General features: G+C 48.3%; 1 protein-coding gene across 1 annotated transcript in view; it reads right to left on the reverse strand.

Moving 5' to 3' along the window:
* CORO2A (coronin 2A) overlaps positions 1–17,952 on the reverse strand; it is a 53,666-nt gene that overhangs the window by 20,074 nt on the left and 15,640 nt on the right. Inside the window, exon 2 of the mRNA XM_005660267.3 lies at positions 3,500–3,700. Coding sequence (XP_005660324.1) covers positions 3,500–3,700 — 201 coding nt within the window. The remainder of the gene's footprint in view (positions 1–3,499; positions 3,701–17,952) is intronic.

Here is a 17,952-nt window from a genome sequence, read left to right on the forward strand (position 1 = left end):
GGATTCTCAACCCACTGAGCAAGGTCAGGGATCAAACCCACATCCTCATAGATTTTTTTTTTTTAATCCATCCACCTTCCAAGCATTCTTATTACTATTTTTCTCACAAAGTAACATTTTATTGCTTTTCATCAGAAAAGTGAGGTTTGAGGATAAAAGTCACAGCCAGTTACCCCCTGTGGATATAAGGTGGTGGAACAGTTCCCAAAGTTGTGTGATTTGCTCCACCAAGTGCCCCACAGCTCGCCCCTGCTCTAGGTCCTGTTTCTTTGATCTTGAGAATTAGTTTTACAATTCTCTAGGCAGGTCTAGCTTCCTATGAGGACTAGAAGAAAAATTCCCCGCTTGACAACCTGAACACCTCAAGCAAAGGAAACTTTTGACTCTTTTGTTCTCGCCTATGTCTTGAGTGCCTGGCAATTACAGTCCTCGATAACTGTTTCTTCAAAGAATGTACGTCTTGAATACCAAGCTGGCCTGCCCGCCCTGGTGTTTCTTCCAATCCAACCCCATCTCCCTCACACTTGACAGAAAGTCATCCAAGTTTCTGGACTTTTATTGTCTCCCTCCGTGTTCTCCATATACGTGTTTCTAGTTCCTATTTCTGTTGCCGTTTCAATCGATTTGGGGGTTGACGATAGGGATAATCACAATCAGGCTCTTTCTGGGCCCTCAAGATGCCATTTTGAAACTAGAGCCTGGACACAATAAGATTTTGTTAATTTTAACACATATCTGGGTATGCATACTTATTTCAGGTGTGCTTCTAAAGCACTTTCGGGGTGAGCCGTGTATCTGACGGCCGGTCAGCCTCTTTGTCTTGGGACGGTGCTTCCCTGGGGGCACGTCATCGGCCTGCGCGCACTCCCTGAGCGTCCCAGGCCGGTGCAGTTGTGCAGAGCGGCCACCCATTGGCTGAGGCGCTTCCCATGAGCCCCCACACCACCTCTAGATGCTCCACCCGTCACGTCCCAGTCCTCAGGCATCTCGAGGTCTGGCCACCTGCTGCCAACTCCCCTCGCTTGTCCATCTCTACTTCCTCTGCTCACTCGAGGCTGGGCAGTGGGCACCAGTGGGCACCAGAAGCCCGGAGCGTGGTGCCTGAAGCCAGCTTCTTCTCCTCACTCCCGTCAGCAGAAATGTTGGCTACCGCCATCACGGTGAGTGGAGGAGACCTGAGGGGGTCCGAGGGCAGCCGAGTTGAGGCGTGGTAAGGGGTGAGAGCGGGGCTACCCCAGCTTTGATGGGCTGTTGGCCTGAGGGTAGGTTGGGGAGAGGCCAGAGGCGGCCGGAGAGGCATGAGGCCTGGCTGTCGGAAGGGAGCATCTGGGTCCCGATGAGCACGCGCACAGCTTGCCGCCTTCCCGCCGCCTCAAACCACCTGCCAGCCCACGGGACAACAACCACTCTTATTTTTCTAATCATTTGTATCTTATTTTGGGTTTCTGTGTAGATAATCACATCAGTAAATCATGCAGCTTTCCTTCTTCCTTTTCAATCCTTATACCTTTAATTTGTTTTTCTAGTCTTAATGTGAAGGCCAGCATGATTTTATCTTATTGCTAATATTAAAAGGATGTTTCTAATATTCCTTCTTGATGAATGATGTTTGCACCATATTAACAAAGAGATCAAATATCACCACTAATGGGATAGGTTGCCATCATGTGTCATATGACATAATGAACTGAGGATACAACATCACTTGTTTAATAGTCTTGCCAAAAATGTACAATATGAATCTAATCATGAGGAAACCGTGTGACACATCCAATTTTAGGATTGTGCTGGAAGACAGCAAGGCTTACTGCTTAAAAATGTCAATATATAAAAAAAAGTCAATATCATGAAATAAAGTGGACTAAGAGATATAACTAATTATAAGGCACAGTCCTCAGATTCTGGACCACTCATACAGAGAAAAAAATCTAAAAGGAAACAAAAAGTAAATTTGGAAGAATGTTAACAACTGGTGAATCTAGGTGAAGAATATTCACCAATTTTTGCAGCTTTTCTGTAGGATTGAAATTCAAAACAAAAAGTTTAAAAAATTCTGTGTTGGTGAAATTTCCTAGTTTGCAAAGAATTTTTATCATGAATGGGTATTGTACTGTATGAAATGCTTTTTTTGCATTTATGGAGAAAACCATATGTTTTTCCTCCCTTACTTGTTAACATAATGATCTATGTTTATAGATTTACTAATATTAAACCACCTTTAGTTTCTGGAATAAACCCAACTTGGTTAGAATGCATCCTTTTTTAAATTCACCGCTAGATTTGACTTGTTGGTAATTTTGCACTCATCTTCTTGAGTGATATTGGCCTGTAATTTTTCTTTCTTGATCTGTTCCTTTTTGGTTCTGGAATCAAGGCTATCTTGGCTTCAGAACAAGGAGGGGAGCAGTCCCTCTTTTCCTAGTCTCTGGAAATGTTTGTAAAAGATTGGAATAATTGGTTCCTTGAAAGTTACATAGAAATTGCCCATAAAACCATATGGACCTAGTGTCATCCTTATGTGTGTGTTTGTGTGAAATATAATATACTAAAAAGTGCATACAATGTAAATATTCAGCTTAATGAATTGTTGGAAAATATATTTAACCATATAACTGCCACCCTCTCAGGTCAAGACATGAACTATTACCAGCACAAAGGAAATTCCTCCCTATGGAACACTTGCTGGTCAACTCCCTCCCTCCCCCAGGGGGTAACTATTATCCTGGTTTTCTCGATAGTCCCTTGCCTGCTTTTCTTCAGGATTTTTCTACCATGCATCCCTAAAGTAGAGTTTAACTTAGTCTGTTTTAAAATTTAGGTAAATATAATGAGAGTGTAATTTATTTGGTTTCTTCCTTCAACATTGTTTTTATGATTCTTCCATATTGTGGTATGTGTCTATGCTTTGATCCCTCTAGCCCCTCCTGCCTCAAGGCAGAGACTATGGATCCAGAAAAGATCTGCTATTAAGTTAACCTATATATTTTTGGAGGTCAGAAACTGTTAAATGTCAGCAGTTGCACATGGCCCAAGTTATTCTGTCAACATTTGCCACAGGACAAGCCTGTTCTTCCTGTTCACTTGCTGCTTACCTCTCCTACTTAGATTTCAGCTCAAGGTTTTTTTCCTTTCTTGGGGCAAGGGGGTAGCTTTGGAGGTTTCCCCAATGTCTTGGGAACCCCGCAATGCACTAAGAATTAAATATTATTCAGGAGAGAATTATTTTGCAATGGGGGTAAAGGAGAGGTCCTAGAAGTCCTAGGACTCCTAAACAACTGCTAGAGGCTGAAATCCCAGGAGAGGTATACCTTTCCAATGAGGAAACCAAGACTCAAAGGGGTGAAATGACTGATTCATGGTAACAGGCATGGTATGTGGCTGATAACAGGGTTAGGACTCGAACCCAAGTATGGAACTCAACCTGACACTTCCTACTTTCCCTCTGTCTTGCACTGCCTCCAGAGGGCTCTTTGGGCCTGGGCTTAGCAGGTGTCCTTACCTGGTGCAAGGGGATGACAAGGAAGGCCCCCCCACCAGCACACTCAGTCACAACCGCAATGAAGTGAGGATTCACAGCGCAGAAATGATTGTCATGGACGCTGCGGGTGATGGGCACAGAGTCGTAGCAGTTCTCCTTGGAGGCTGGCTTGCCAAAGACATGGCGGAACTTGGAGCTCCGGTACTGGGGGTGCCATGACATCTGCAGGAGACAAACAGGATAGAAGGGGCATGAGGCTCATTGCCCTGATAGCAGGACACATACTCTCCCCTTGGGAGTACATAAGAGGGCATGACCAGGACAGTGGTCAGTTCTACAAGGATAGTGTTGCTCTAAGAAGGGCCCCCAGGCGAGCAGGCTCTAATCGTGGCTACTTCTTGGGACTTAGTGAGATGTGATGAGATGGTGTTTGCTTTTCATTCTTTAAAGCGTGAGCACAAAAAGGCATAAAAACCACATTCCCTCCCATATATCCAGCACCTCACCAGACAACCTAGCCTCCCCACCCAGCTCAGCCCAACTAAGTGGGTAACACTGTGTCCTCTGGAGCCAGCCTGCCTGTGCTCCAAATTCCAGTTCTACTCTTGCCAAATCACTTCTGAAGTCTCAGTTTCTTCATCTATAAAATGGAGATAATGAAATTATTTGTCTCATAAATTCATCATGAGGATTAAATGAAATGATATACTAAGATCTCTTGCTCAGCAGTAATAATTGTCACCACTGTTATCATCCAGGCATCTTGACCTTCCCTTGCTCCTCATCCACACTTGTATTTGTTCACTCAATATTTACTGAGCACCACCGTATGACTAGGCCCTGGGCCAGGCCCTGGGGGTTTCAAGAGAGCGCGGCATTACAGGAGTGAAGAGCCCTATGAGTGACTCTACTAGGGGCGTCTAGGCCACTGGGACCCAGTGTCCTGTAGGTAATAATGGAGGTTTGTACCTGGCAGTCAAGGAGGGCTTCCCAGAGGAAGTGACATGTGACCTCTGATGTGAAGGATGAGTTGGCAGTGTAGGCCAGACAAGGGTGAACTGAGAGGAAGGTGTCCCAGGCAGATGGAACAGCCTGAGCAAAGGCACTGAGATAGAATCCAGCATAGAATGTTTGGGAAACTCCATGTGATTTGGTAAGATTACCAAGGAGATGCTTAAAAAAATATATAGTCACACACACACACATGTAAATTGGACAATGTGAACAAAGAGAATACAAACTGGCGGGGTGAGCAGGGCTAGTTCCTGAATGGCTTGTAAGAAGGCCTAGCACTCATTAGGGGCCAAATATATGACACCATGTGGCTTCTCTTGGCCCTGGCTCACTTGCTACTTGGTTCAAAACCCCTCCCCTTAATCTTGCTGACCCACTGGGCCCTCCCATCCATGATCCTTGTGCAGCCAAAGGAATTGTTCTGGACAAGCCTGGCTATATTCCTCCCACCTTGACCCCCACCTTAGATCACCTTTTGATGCTCCCCATTCACTGCTGCCCTACAGGATCAAGGCCAAACTCAGCTTGGGTCCCACCTCATATTCCAAAATTTTGTTTTTTCTTGCTTGTCTTCTAAATGGCACCTTCCAAATAAAGAATACCACCCAGCTTCCCTTGTACCTATTCCTGCATTTCTACTCTGCTGGGCCTTTACCCTTGCCTTTCGCTCTGCTTGGCTTGCCCTTCCCAGCCCCATTTTGCATGTACCCACCTCTACGAAATTCAAACCTTCCCCTCCCCCAGCTCCCAGGTGCCTTTCTCCAGAACTGACCCGAGTAGCAGAGATCTTACTCTCCTCTGTCTCTCCTCCCTGCCCTTTGGTCCCTGACACGTCTGCCCTGATTTGGAGTTTGGTATCTGGTCTCTATCAGCTTGCAGTTTCTTCAAAGAAAGGCTAGGAGTGCCCAGCACAGTGCTTTGCCTACTTCAGGCCCCAGGCACTTCTCAGGGAAGGCATGTTTAGGTGGGCACCCATGAGGTCAGGACAAAGAAGGTGCTGGCCTAGCCTGTATGGCCGGCCCGTGAGGCTCTTCTCTATGCTTAGTTCGAAGGCACAAAATTACACTGTTAACCTCAGGAGGTGACAGTGATCAGGGGCCTGACCCATAAGCCAAACCCCTTACATAGCACCAGACAGCCCACAGCCTTGTGGGGGTGGGTCTGTCCTGTGAAGCTCAGGTGTTTTAACTCTCCTTTTGGGAGCTTTGCCCCAAATCCTTGCTGCATTTGCCAGAGCTACAGGAAGCAGCACAGAATGCAGGGATTGCCTAGTGACTGCCCATCCAATTCCAGAAAGGATATAAGAAGCCTTACAGAAATAAAGAACACAGATAGAAGGAAATAAGGAAATGGGGACAGAGGGAAAATGCAGGAACAAAAAGAGATCACCTGAAATGTGGGGAGAGTCAGGCTATAAATGTGTACTGCCAGGTCCTACACACAGAGGAAGTGGACCTCAGGAATTTATGTTTGAGCTTTCTAGTGGTCAGTTCAACAAAGGAAATAGAATCAGAAGGATTTACTCAGTGTCTTTTAGATAAATGCCACCACTTGCTAAGGAGTAGCACAGCTTTTCTCTGTACTGGGTCCTGAGAGAAATAAGTCCTAAAGATTGTCTGAGGAAAGAGCAGGGACAATGATCTCCCTAGGATCTTGACAATTACTGGTAGCTGAAGAGTTTGGTGAGGCCTGGGCTGGGGGTGGGAAGATTGGGGGGCAAGTCAGCAGGCTCAGCTCCTGGGTCTCCACCCCTGCCTCACCTTGGGCAGCAGTAGGGGGAGGGGCACTTGTCTGTGGCTGATGGAGATGCCCACCAGATATTCCATTGCTCCCACCCCATGTTCCATCCTCTTTGCAGTTAGGCAGCCACCATTAGCTGTAGCCAGTGGATCATGGGAGGAAGTGATGTGTGCCACTTCCAGGATGAAGCATGTAAGACCTGCGTGTGACCCTCCAGACCTCTCATCCTTGTCAGGAAGGATAAGGAAGCCACATGTTCCATCGTCTTGGGTCCCAAGGGATTGTGTGAACAGAGCACCTCCCTCTAACCAACTCACGTTGGACATAGAGCTGACAGAAGTAGGGTGAACCACTGATAAATAGGGTTATTTGTCACAGAGCATAGTCTACTTGTTCTAACCAACATGCTGCCCCAGGCAGGCCCAACCAATGGTAGATAGGCAGTGGCTGTCTGTGCTTGGTGTGGCCAGAGCACAGGACCCTGCAGGGAAGAGGGAGAAGAGGAGGCAGGACCCAGCTCCCCTCAGGAGCCATGTGAAAGGACTTGGATTTGAAGGGCAATGGGGAGCTGCTGAAGGGAAGCGGGAGGACAAGCTTTCACTTTCAAGTGAGTTCCTCTGATGGCTGAGAGGAAGAAAGGGTGGAATAGGTGAGAATAATGGTCGCCTGGGCTGAAGTAGGGCAGAGAGGATGCATAGAAGGGGACAAGTTAGTGAGAAACCAGAGTAGGGGATAAACTAGCCTAGGTGCTGTGCCCATCGTGGGCTGTGGAGTGAAGGGGCTGGTCATGGCTGCTGAAATCAACATGACCTGACCAGTATCAGCTGTTCTGGCTCCTCTGGCCACTCCATGCTCTCCCTTCACAGCCTGAGGCTTGGCCCCACATCTGGTGGATAGTTTTGGTCCCAGGTTCAGGGTCGGGGCCGTAAGATGCCTGGATAATGACTCTCCTGGAGCTCACAGTCACTTGCATGACAGTAACTCTTAGTTTTGGGTGATTGCTGGTGCCAGATAGTGTTCCAGGTGCTTCCCCTGTATGAATTCCACAGTAGGTGCTACCTTGCTCCCCATTACAGATACAGGGGTTCAGGCAGAGAAGCAAGGCAGCCTTCCTAATGTCACACATCTAGAAAGTAGTGGAGCTGGGAGCTGAACCCAGCTCTGTCTCTGGATAATGACCGTGATGATAAAAGTTCTTTCATACTCATTATACCCTGGATCCCCCCTCAGCCCCCAGGGGAAGTATCATGACCATTATCACCCTTAGTTCACAGAAAGAGAAAACGAGGTTCAGGAAACCAAGTGGACACCCTTTGGAAAGGGGGCTTTGGCTTCCACTGATGGAGCCAGTCAGCCACAGAGCACAGTAAACATCGTGCCCCCCAACCCCTGTGCCAAATTCCTCTCCCCTATCCCAACCCACCTGGCCCCAGGACCTTATCTCCACTGCTAAGCTTCTTCCAGACCTGTTGCCATGCCGGAAACTTAGTGGGTGGGGGAATAGCACAAAGCCAGGTGGGCTGTCTCTCCCTTTGCCCCAGATGTAAGAGCGTGCATGCATTTATGTGGCTGAAATTTGTGTGAATGTGTGTGCACTGTGTGTGCAAGTCTGTGCGTGTGCACGGCACTGATCAGGGTGTTCCTATGTGCTTGTGTATTCCTGTGGGTGTTGTGCACTTGTGCACCTGTTGGGGTGTCTGTGTGGACTAGCACATGCGTGCATGTGTATATCAGTGTATGCATGAGTTTAAGGACTCAGCAATTCAGAGAGCAGGAGTTTTCACTCCCCACAAGCAGGCACTTGCCTGGAAATGTGGACCATAGCGGGCCCTCAGCACTGTGAGGCCCTCGCCCACGGGCTGGGCTAGAACAGTGATTTGTGGGCCAGGTTTACCCCATGCCACTTGTCCTATCCTGCCCAATCCCATCCACCTGGTCCCACATCAAAACCACAGCAGGCCTTCTCAGGTGTAGCGGGCCAGCCTGCTGGGGCACAACGCAGGGGTGGCACTGATTGTGCTGCTGCTATCCCAGGGGTGCTTAGTGGGCATGATGCCATGGGATTAGACTCTTTGGGCTTTGAATTTTCTGCCCTGCAAAAGAGATTTAGTCATCACTGGGTTTAGCATCCCACTGAGTTCATTTCTTAATGCCTGGCAGTGGAATGGTTCACTACCTGTCCCATCCCATACAACTCTCCTAGGGCTTGTTTTCATATTAGCAGGAGCAGTGGAGATGGGAACCAGAAGCCAGGACCTGGTCCAGATGCCCCTCTTCTCACCACATGCTCCCTTATGGTGTGTGAGATGGAGACAGAACAGAGATTTTCCTGCCTGGCCCCAAAGGCCTGTCTTCCCAGCCTAGCCCTGAATCATTGCGGGACAAGGGTTAGCTGCAGGGTGGTTGAAACCAAACCCAAACTGGGTGTGGTACAAAGCAGCATAATAGATTATTCATTAATTGTGCTGTTCCTGGCCTCAGGGAGAGCATGAAACTACCTGATTTGGTCTTTGAACGTCAGGGATGGGGAGGAGTTGAGCGTTGCTGGCTATCATTTTCCCCTTATTAAGTTTGTGGTTTCACATCTAATATTTGGAGTTGTATTTTATTTTTTCTCTTAAAACCTGACCTTATGGTCATTGATCTGTCCCCAAACACACCTCATGGGAGGGTCTGAACCACCACACTTACCTCACCCACAGTTAACAGGGTGATTAGAATCACAAGTTTCCTAGGTTTAAAAAGATTACTGTAAGAGCAGAGGACTCTGTATTTGAAGGTGATCTATGAAGAGCAAGAATTAACACAATGCACACCTAATTATGGGTGGGTCCTGCACCTTGACTCCAGTCCTGGGTTGACTATTATCCATCATGGAGTTTGTCTTAATCCTGGCCTTGACCCCAAAAGTAGCTGGAAAGTTCCTTTCTCAATTCATCCTGAATCCTTATCAGGGCCTCTGATCCACCCCACAGAATGTGAGATATCCGGATCAGGAAGCCAAGGCCTAGTTGAGATCAAGCCTGCACTGCTGTCAAGCAGGTCTCTGCTTAACCATGGAGCCTTCCTTTCCCATCAGATAGAAGGAAGAAACCACAGGTCTGCTTGTACTTCTCCCAAGTAGAATTTTATCCACAGTCCTTTTTGTTCATTGGAAGCCAGGCCCTGGTTTAGCTGTCACTTCTCAGCACAAGGTATCTTCATTTTTGCCTACAGAATACCAGCAACAGGGTTTGAAGTGACAGGGTGGGACTCAGGAACCTGGGCCCTCAGGGTCTCACCCGACAGACTTAATTTTCTTCCCTCATTCAAAGCAAAAGAAGTCTTGTGGCTCTCCACAGAAACAGGGTGACCAGTTGTTCTGGGTTTTCCCAGGATAGGGTGTGGGGGTTGGTATTCCTGCCATACAGGAGTTTGGTGTTAAAATCAGAAAAGTTTTAGGCAAACAGAGAAAGGCTGGTCACCCTGCTACTTACCATAGAGGCCTCTAGAAAACTTTTATCCTATATATATATATACGCAATGATTCTACTGTAAGTCACAAGTAGCCTTGACTCAGACAACTTGCCTGTGAAAGAGAAGGGTCTTAGAACAGACTTCTAAAGAGCCCAACATCCTGAACCAGAGAACAGAGCTTCTCAAAGCAGAAAAATCCAAGAAGGTCTGTAAAGAGATGTGAAGATGATTTAATTTAGTCAACAACCTTCCCACTGTTGGCTTAGTGCTTATTCTGTGCCAGGCCCTGGGCTGGGAGCAGGGGTAAGGGGGCCTTTGAGTCACTGCCTTCCCCATCTGTGCACTTCTCAGGGAAATGGCTGAGAGCAGGACAGGATGAGATGTTACCATCTCAACAAGCTTCTAAAGCACAGGCAGTGGTTTGCAGTTTTGAATGCACAATTAGAAGTACTTAGATCACCGGGTAGAGGACCCAGCCATCAGCTCTGTCCAATATGGGAGGCTTTAGTCACACATGGCTTGTAAATTAAAATCAATTAAAATGTAAAATACAGCTCCTCAGTTGCACTAGCAACATTTCAAGTCCTCAGTAGCCACACGTGGCTACTGGTACCCAACTAAACAGTATAATTATAGAATATATTCATCATGCCTCTGTGACTTTGGGCCAGTTACTTAATGTATCTGTTTCCTTACCAATAAAGTCAGGCATAATGACAATTAATAGCTAACATATTGCTTACTATGTGTGAAGTATTTGCCAGGTACTAACTTGACCCTCCCAGCAATCCTGTAAGTACTGTTACTACCTCATTTTTACAGATGAGAAAACTGGGGCACAGAGAAGTTAAGTAACCTGTCCAAAATTGCACAGCTAGTAGGCGGCTGAGCTGGAATCCGGAGCCAAGCTACTTAGTCCCAGGTCCACACTCTTTTACAGGGGTGCCCTGACAATTAAATGAGATAGTCCACACAGCACACGGAGCAATACAGGGTATATATTTAATTCTCAACAGATGTTTGCTGTGAAGACTGTTGTGATCCTGTTTACAGGACACAAAGATTTGATTTGGCATGTGACAGGTATGTGATGAGGGCCCAACATTTTGGGGATCTGAGTAAAAATCCCAAATCAAAAAATGCAGAGCAACCCGCTGGGCACAGAGTTCTGACCAGGTGCTCAGAGGTTAATGGAGGGAACAGATCCATGAAAGGCTAATACTTTTCATCAACCCAGAGATAAAGAGCTTGTATCTCTGCAGGTCTCTGGTGAGGCTTTCCAGTGAAGCAGAGCAGAACCCTGAGGGGCACTCCTGGGTACAAAAGCCTCTCTGGCCAGAGTTTCTCGTTGGTAGGAAAAAGGCTTCAGCCTCTTGAGCTCCCCTGAGTTCTAAAGGCCAGATTCAGTTGCCAATCAGGAAGGTGAGGGAATGCAGAAACAAAGGAAAATCATCAAACAGTAATGCAGTGATAAAGGAGAGTCCAGGTCCTACTCAAGGGATATATGTAACAATGTATTTTTGAGGGGAACTGACATCCCTCCCTCCCCTGTAGAGGTGGTAAATTCAGAGGAAGCTTAAGATTCCTGGACCACCACCCAGTTACCTTACTACCAGCCAGTCATAAGAAAGTCATATGCAGCCCTCACCCCAAATTTTGCCCATAAAAACTCTTCCCTGAAGGAATTCCCGTCGTGGCTCAGTGGTTAATGAATCTGACTAGCCTCCATGAGGACGCAGGTTCTATCCCTGGCCTTGCTCAGTGGGTTAAGGATCTGGCGTTGCCATGAGCTGCAGTGTAGGTCATTGACGTGGTTCAGATCTGGCATTGCTGTAGCTGTGGTGTAGGCAGGCAGTTGCAGCTCCGATTAGACCCCTAGCCTGGGAACCTCCATATGGTACAGCTGTGGCCCTAAAAGGCAAAAACAAAACAAAAAACCTCTTCCCTGAAGACCATCAGGGAGTTCCTTTCTTCTGAGCATGAGCCATCTGTTCTCCTTGCTTGGTCCTTGCAATAAACCTTTCTCTGCTCCAGTCTCTAACATTTCTGTTTGACCTCACTGTGCATTGGGTATGTGAACTTGGGTTTGACAGCAGAGGCCAGCAACTTAGCTCAGCCCTTTGCTTGGGGGACTGGTGGTCTTGGTGGGAATGGGGGCAGAAGTTGGAAGGGCAGAGGAAGCGCTCTGGTTTTCTCCACCTCACAGGTGGGAAAGTTGAACACTGCTGCCCAGAAACCCCCACTTCCCCCTCCAGGGCTTAAACCCCAGACCCTATCAGCAGTGGAGGCAGAGGAACTCTGCACTGAGCATGGTAAAAACAGTCCTGTCCCCAGGTTCTCTCTGCCTCAAGTACTCTCCCGCCTCTGCCTTTATCACCTCTCCTCCAGCTCTACGGTCCTTCTGGTCTAGCACAGATGCATCCCTGTAGGCCCACAGGAAATACAGATTGAGTCTGAGAGTGAGCCAAGAAAATCCCTCTTTCCTCCTAAAGAGATTAGGCCTGAGGGAGCAATTCCTCCTGACATCTGACACTGCCCAGAGTCAGGTCTCCAGGCCCTGAGGAGGAGCAGAGCATCTCCTGAGATGGCCTGGCCTCTTCTGCCCCAGGGCACCCGTGCTCTCGACCCTCCCCTCAAGCTGTGCTAGGCCTGGGCAGCCCTTTTCTCTTGGTGACTTGTTTTCTTCTCCTATCCTGCCCCCCCCCAACTCTGTCATTTCCCTTAAGACAACCCCTCCTAGGTCCCCTCTGTCCTCAGATTAAAACCCTCTGCTGGACTTAAGACCCTAACACATTCTTGATGCCATTACCCTCATCTCCACACACCTGCCTTTGAGCCACACTGGTTTATCTGCTCTTGCCTCAAAGTGTCAGCTCAGTCTTCCTTCACACCTCTTCTCTCTGCCTAGAGCCTAGTAGGCCAGGTAAGTCCAAGGTTGGCACTTAACTGGGTTCCTAGAATGCCCTGTTCTCTCACTCCACCTTTCTGGGCCAGCTGGTGGGGGAGTGCTTCCTAAGCTCCACAGTCCAAGTGGTCTCTCTAGCTTATTAAGTCCTCCATCCTGATACTCAAGGAAGGGAAGCAGAAAGCACCTGCTTCAAATCCTGGACCCTCATTCGTCTCTGGACCCCAGCATCCTCATGTGTAAGAGTACCCTAATATCTACTCATGGGGTCTTGTCAAGGATTAAATAAGATAATAGCTGTAAAATACCGTGCATGTGGCTGGTACTCTTACTGAATGCAAGTTCGTGTGCCTGACACACATTGAGGCCAAACACACTGAGATGTTGTCGGAGTTTGGAACAGAGCAAGGTTTATTGCGAAGGCCAAACAAGGAGAACAGGTGGCTTGTATTCAAAAATCCCAAACTCCCCTATGGTTTTTTGGGGAAAGTTTTATAGGCAAAATTTGGGGTGAGGGCTGCTTTTTTCTGATTGGTTGGTAGTGAAGTAACAGGTTGGTGTCCTAGTAATCTTATGCTCAGTCTGAAGTTGCCATCCTCCACCTGGGTGCGGGCCTTAGTTCCTGCAGAAGAGCTCAACAATACTGTTATGCATGTCCCTTGAGGAGGAACCAGGATCCTGCTTTAATCGCTGAACTATGGAAGACTGTTCCTACTCTGTTTCTGCAGTCCCTATATCCCTGATGAGTGGCTGTTGGAATCTGCCCTTTGGAACTCAGGGAAGATCTAGGAGGCTGAAGCCTTTATCCTGCACATAAGAAATGGGGGACCTGGAAAGGCTTTTGTGCCTTTCAGTACTAAGTAGAAACTTAGCTAATGTATACTCTCTTTCCCTTCCTTCTGTCCTGCTCCTTGTGTTTTTTTCCTTCTTTCCACCATCCCTCCATTGGACTGTCAACCCCATATAGTTTCTTCCTTCTTCTTTGCCCACCCAAAGGCCAGACCCTGCAGGCAGGTACCCAGGGGGAGACTGACCTGGCTCCTAGATTGAGCTTTCATACACTCTCACCCCCTTTCCCTGGCCTCTCCTGAACACCCACTTTGGGTACTAGGAGCAGGGAAGAGGGGTAGGGGGTGCTGGGCCTGTCACTTCATAGGAGGCTTGTTAGTCAGGTTGGAGAGTACTAATTTTGACGCCAGTTTGCTCCATGACCTTGGGCAAATCTTGTCCTCTCCTTGGGTTTTGTTTGTCCACCCATAAAATAGTAATACCTCTGCCCTGCCCACTTGTTAGGACAGTTCACTGAGGGCTCTCTATGTAGCCCACATGTGCCAGACCCCAGGACCCACGAGGGTGGTGGGAACTGCCTGCCTGGCAGCTGTCCCAGCCCTCAGAGACCTCCCTACATTGACCCTCTGGAGACCAAGAACAGGGCTTCTTCCTATTTATTCCCCCAAACCGGCCCTGACAAAAAACTCCATGCAAATTTATTGCCCCACGTCTCCTTATCTGAGAGTTTCGAGAGACAAGGGTCATAGAGATTTTTTTTTCTCCTTACGGAGACTTTTTAAAGATGCCTCCTGGAGGTTGAACATCTGGTGGCTCCACTTCCTGCTTATTGTTCATTCTCTGGTAGAGCTTCTGGATCTGTCTTTGGACAGAGAAGGACTATGAGATACAGAGAGGGAAGGCACCTTGCTTAGGGCCCCACAGTGATCCTGGGTTCGGGCTGAAGCCCTGCAACCTTGTCCTGGGATGGGCTTCTGGCCAGCGGGGCCTGAATTTTGTTGTGAGTGGGCCACAAATCAGTTCTCACCCTGTCCTGCTTCAGGAAACTGGGGCCCAGAGTCAGTCTAGGCAGCATCATTGAGACCTTGTCTGGGCCAGGCCAGTGCTGGGTGCTGCGGGGCAGAGGCAGGGACAGACTTTACCCCCCAAGGAGCCCAGACTGATGGGAAGGGCCAGCAAGCTCAGTTCAGGGCAGCAGGGAGAATGAACTCTGGGGAGTGAGGGAGGGCTAGCGGAGGCTATATTTGAGCTAAGACTTCAAGGCTGAGCAGATTGAGCCGAGCACAGAGTAGGGACAGATCTGCAAGTAGAAGGCTCTGTGCTGAGATATGCCTGGCAGCCACTTGGCATAGGCAGAGCTAGGAGCATGTAGTGGGGGGTGGGCAGACAAAGGCATATCCAGGAAATCAGAGAGTCCAGTTCAACTGGGGTATGAACAGATGCAGGAGAGCAAAGGGGAGCACAGCTAGAAAGGTGGTCGGGCAAAGCTCTGAATGCTGGCTGAGCTGGCACTTGAGACCACGGAGAGAGGTGTCAAAGTTTCTAACCAGGGTATGACCAGTCAGGTTGAGGTGGATTTAGCTCCTGCCATTAGGGAAAGGAGGTATTTTCTCTCCTCAACTGTGGACTGTGTCTAAGGAAGAAATAAGTGGGTTTCATTTCATGCCCAGCTCCAGTATACTGGAGGGGCTGTGGAGGAGAAGGAGGAGGCTTCTGAGGCCTTCCTCATCGGCGCTCAAGACGAGAGGAATGTTACTGATTAGGGAAGAGCTAGGGGATGGCTGACCAGGAGTCAAGGCCTGATTTGCCTCCACAGATCTCAGCTCATAGAACACTGAGCTGGGAGGCCCCGCCTCTTTCTTGGCCACTTCTCAGCAGCTGAGGTTTCAAATCAGAAAATAGCTACCTTTCATTATTCAGCCCATTTCCCTGTGAAAAGAGTCTCCAGGAATGACTCAGGGCTGCCTGCTCCTGCCCATGCCCAGGTGGCCCAACATTCCATTTCCCAGCCATCACACAGGGGGGTGATGGGAAATCCCCACCTGCCACTCCCCCACCTGCTTGTCAGCATGGATGTAAATACTGCTGCACGGCCTTAATCAGTTCCCCAGGTAGACTCTAGGAGAGGATGGTGAGGCTACCTTCTCCCCATTTCCAGCCTCCCTGGCCTCTGCCCACATCTGTTCAGTCTGGGTCTGTAGGCCAGGGACAGCAGGAGGTCCAACAGAGCATGAAGAGTATAGGAAAGATGTCAGCTACTAGAGCTGCAGAGGCACTCTGCTCCAAGATTGACTCTGTCTCATTTACATTTTCAAGAAGGTCTTTCTTTGCAAGAAGACCCACCATTGGGTCTCCGACTTGAGAGTACAGCAGGGTCCCCTAAAGGCTGATTAACACCCAGATTGCTGGGCTCATCCTAGAGTTTCTGATTCAGCAAGTCTGAGATAGATCCTAGAATTCTGCAATTCTAGCAAGTTCCCAGTTGATGCTGATGCAGCTGGTCCAGGGACCACACTGAGAACTACCGTTCTAAAGCCCTGTGCTCCTTGATTTACAAAGTCCTTCCTTCCACATGGCCCCTACTTCTCGCTGGGTTGCTATGAGATGGGGCAGATAGCCAGAAAGAGCCTCTAGCCTTGGCACAGAGTGAGTCCTCAATAAATGGTAGCAACCAGGGGGCCCAGACAAGAGTCAGTGAGGGATGGGGGCAAAGACACTAAACCTCTCTGTGCCTCAGTCTCCACATCTGTAAACTAGAGTCAGTAAAAGAACCTACCTTGTAATGGAGTTGTAAGAATTCCATGCTTTTGGAGTTCCTGTCATGGCACAGTGGAAACGAATATGACTAGCATCCATGAGGATGCAGGTTCAATTCCTGGCCTTGCTTAGTGGGTTAAGGATCTGGCATTGAACTGTGGTGTAGGTCGCAGATGCGGCTTGGATCTGACGTTGCCGTGCCTGTAGTGTAGGCCGGCAGCTGTAGTTCAAATTCGACCCCTAGCCTGGGAATCTCCATATGCCGCGAGTGTGGCCCTAAAAAGAAAAAAAAAAAAAATCCATACTTTTATCCATTCACATTGCTTTAGAGCAGTGCCTGGCATGGGGCAAGCTGTGTGTTTATCTCCTACTTCTGGTCCCTTTGCTAAGCATTATATTTTAGCACTGAATGCACACTCTTCATCCATACATGTAAGCAAACCATTAAATAATAGAGTAGGCTATGGTGAAGTCAGAATTTAAAAATTATGGCGGTGATGATTGCACAACAGTGTGAATATGTTTCATGCCATAGAATGGTATACTTAAAAATGGTTAAAATGATACGTTTTATTTTTTATTTATTTTATTTTATTTTGTCTTTTTGTATTTTCTAGGGCCGTACCTGCAGCATATGGAGGTTCCCAGGCTAGGGGTCTAATTGGAGCTGTAGCTGCCGGCCTTTGACACAGCCACAGCAATGCCAGATCTGAGCCCCGTCTGCGACCTACACCACAGCTCACGGCAATGCTGGATCCTTAACCACTGAGCGAGGCCAGGGATTGAACCCACAACCTCATGGTTCCTAGTTGGATTCGTTAACCACTGAGCCACGACAGGAACTCCCATTTTATGTTTTGTATATTTTACCACAATAAAAAAAAGGAAAAAGAGACAGCAGAACTGAGCCAGATCAGTGCCCAGCCCTTCTGCACTCCTTCAGTGGGCTTCACCTCTGCTTCCATGATAGTTTCCCCAGGGAGCTCCTGGTTCATTTAACCCTTCCTGACCCTTGGCCTTAAAGTTGGTTCCTGACATGACTTCAGGGGTTGGGGGGCAGGTTGGCTCCCCCAGCTGCTCACTCTTTCGCTCCTGGCTAGTTAGGGCCTTTTCTGGCTTGGCCTTGGGCAGAATGGGCCCTGTGGGGTGAGGATGCTCGCCACTCACTCCTCCAGGCAACTTCAGGATGGCCTTGACCTTCTCCCAGGCAGAGAGTAGCTCTTCCCATCCACTTCCCTCTCTGTGGAGCTGGCTCTGCTTTTCGTGGTGAAAAAAGGGGCCCCTTGAGGGAGCAGTGACTTCACTAACCAGCACAGACTCCAGTGGTGCTTCAGCTGGGAGCCCTTGTCTGTAGAGGGAAGGTGCACAGATATTCTGAGATCAGGGGCTTGACTCCATTCTGCTCTGCTCTCTATCTCTGTATGACCCGCTCAAGTCTTTGGCCCTCTCTGGGCCCCACTGTCCCATCCATAAACTGGGAATGTGCATTCTTGCCTGAAACCCTCCCGAGGCTCTAAGGAGGCTGAAAGGAGAATAGAGGCAAAGGTGCTTTGTTTCTTTATTAAATGATATGACAGCATTGAGAGGCAGTAAAGCAGTGATTATAGATGTGGTCAGGAGACCACTTGCCAGGCTTAAACACCAGCCCCAGCTCACACCAGCTAGAAGACCTTGGACAGTTAATCAGCCTCTCTAGACCTTAGGGTTCCATCTGTAAAGTGATGTGATAACAGTAAATGAGTTCATGTCTGACAAGCACTTAGAACACTGCCTGGCACATCATTAACATAAGACAAATTCAAAATAAGTAATA

The sequence above is a fragment of the Sus scrofa genome, chromosome 1 (assembly GCF_000003025.6).
Source record: "Sus scrofa isolate TJ Tabasco breed Duroc chromosome 1, Sscrofa11.1, whole genome shotgun sequence".
NCBI classification, from domain to species: Eukaryota; Metazoa; Chordata; class Mammalia; order Artiodactyla; family Suidae; genus Sus; species Sus scrofa.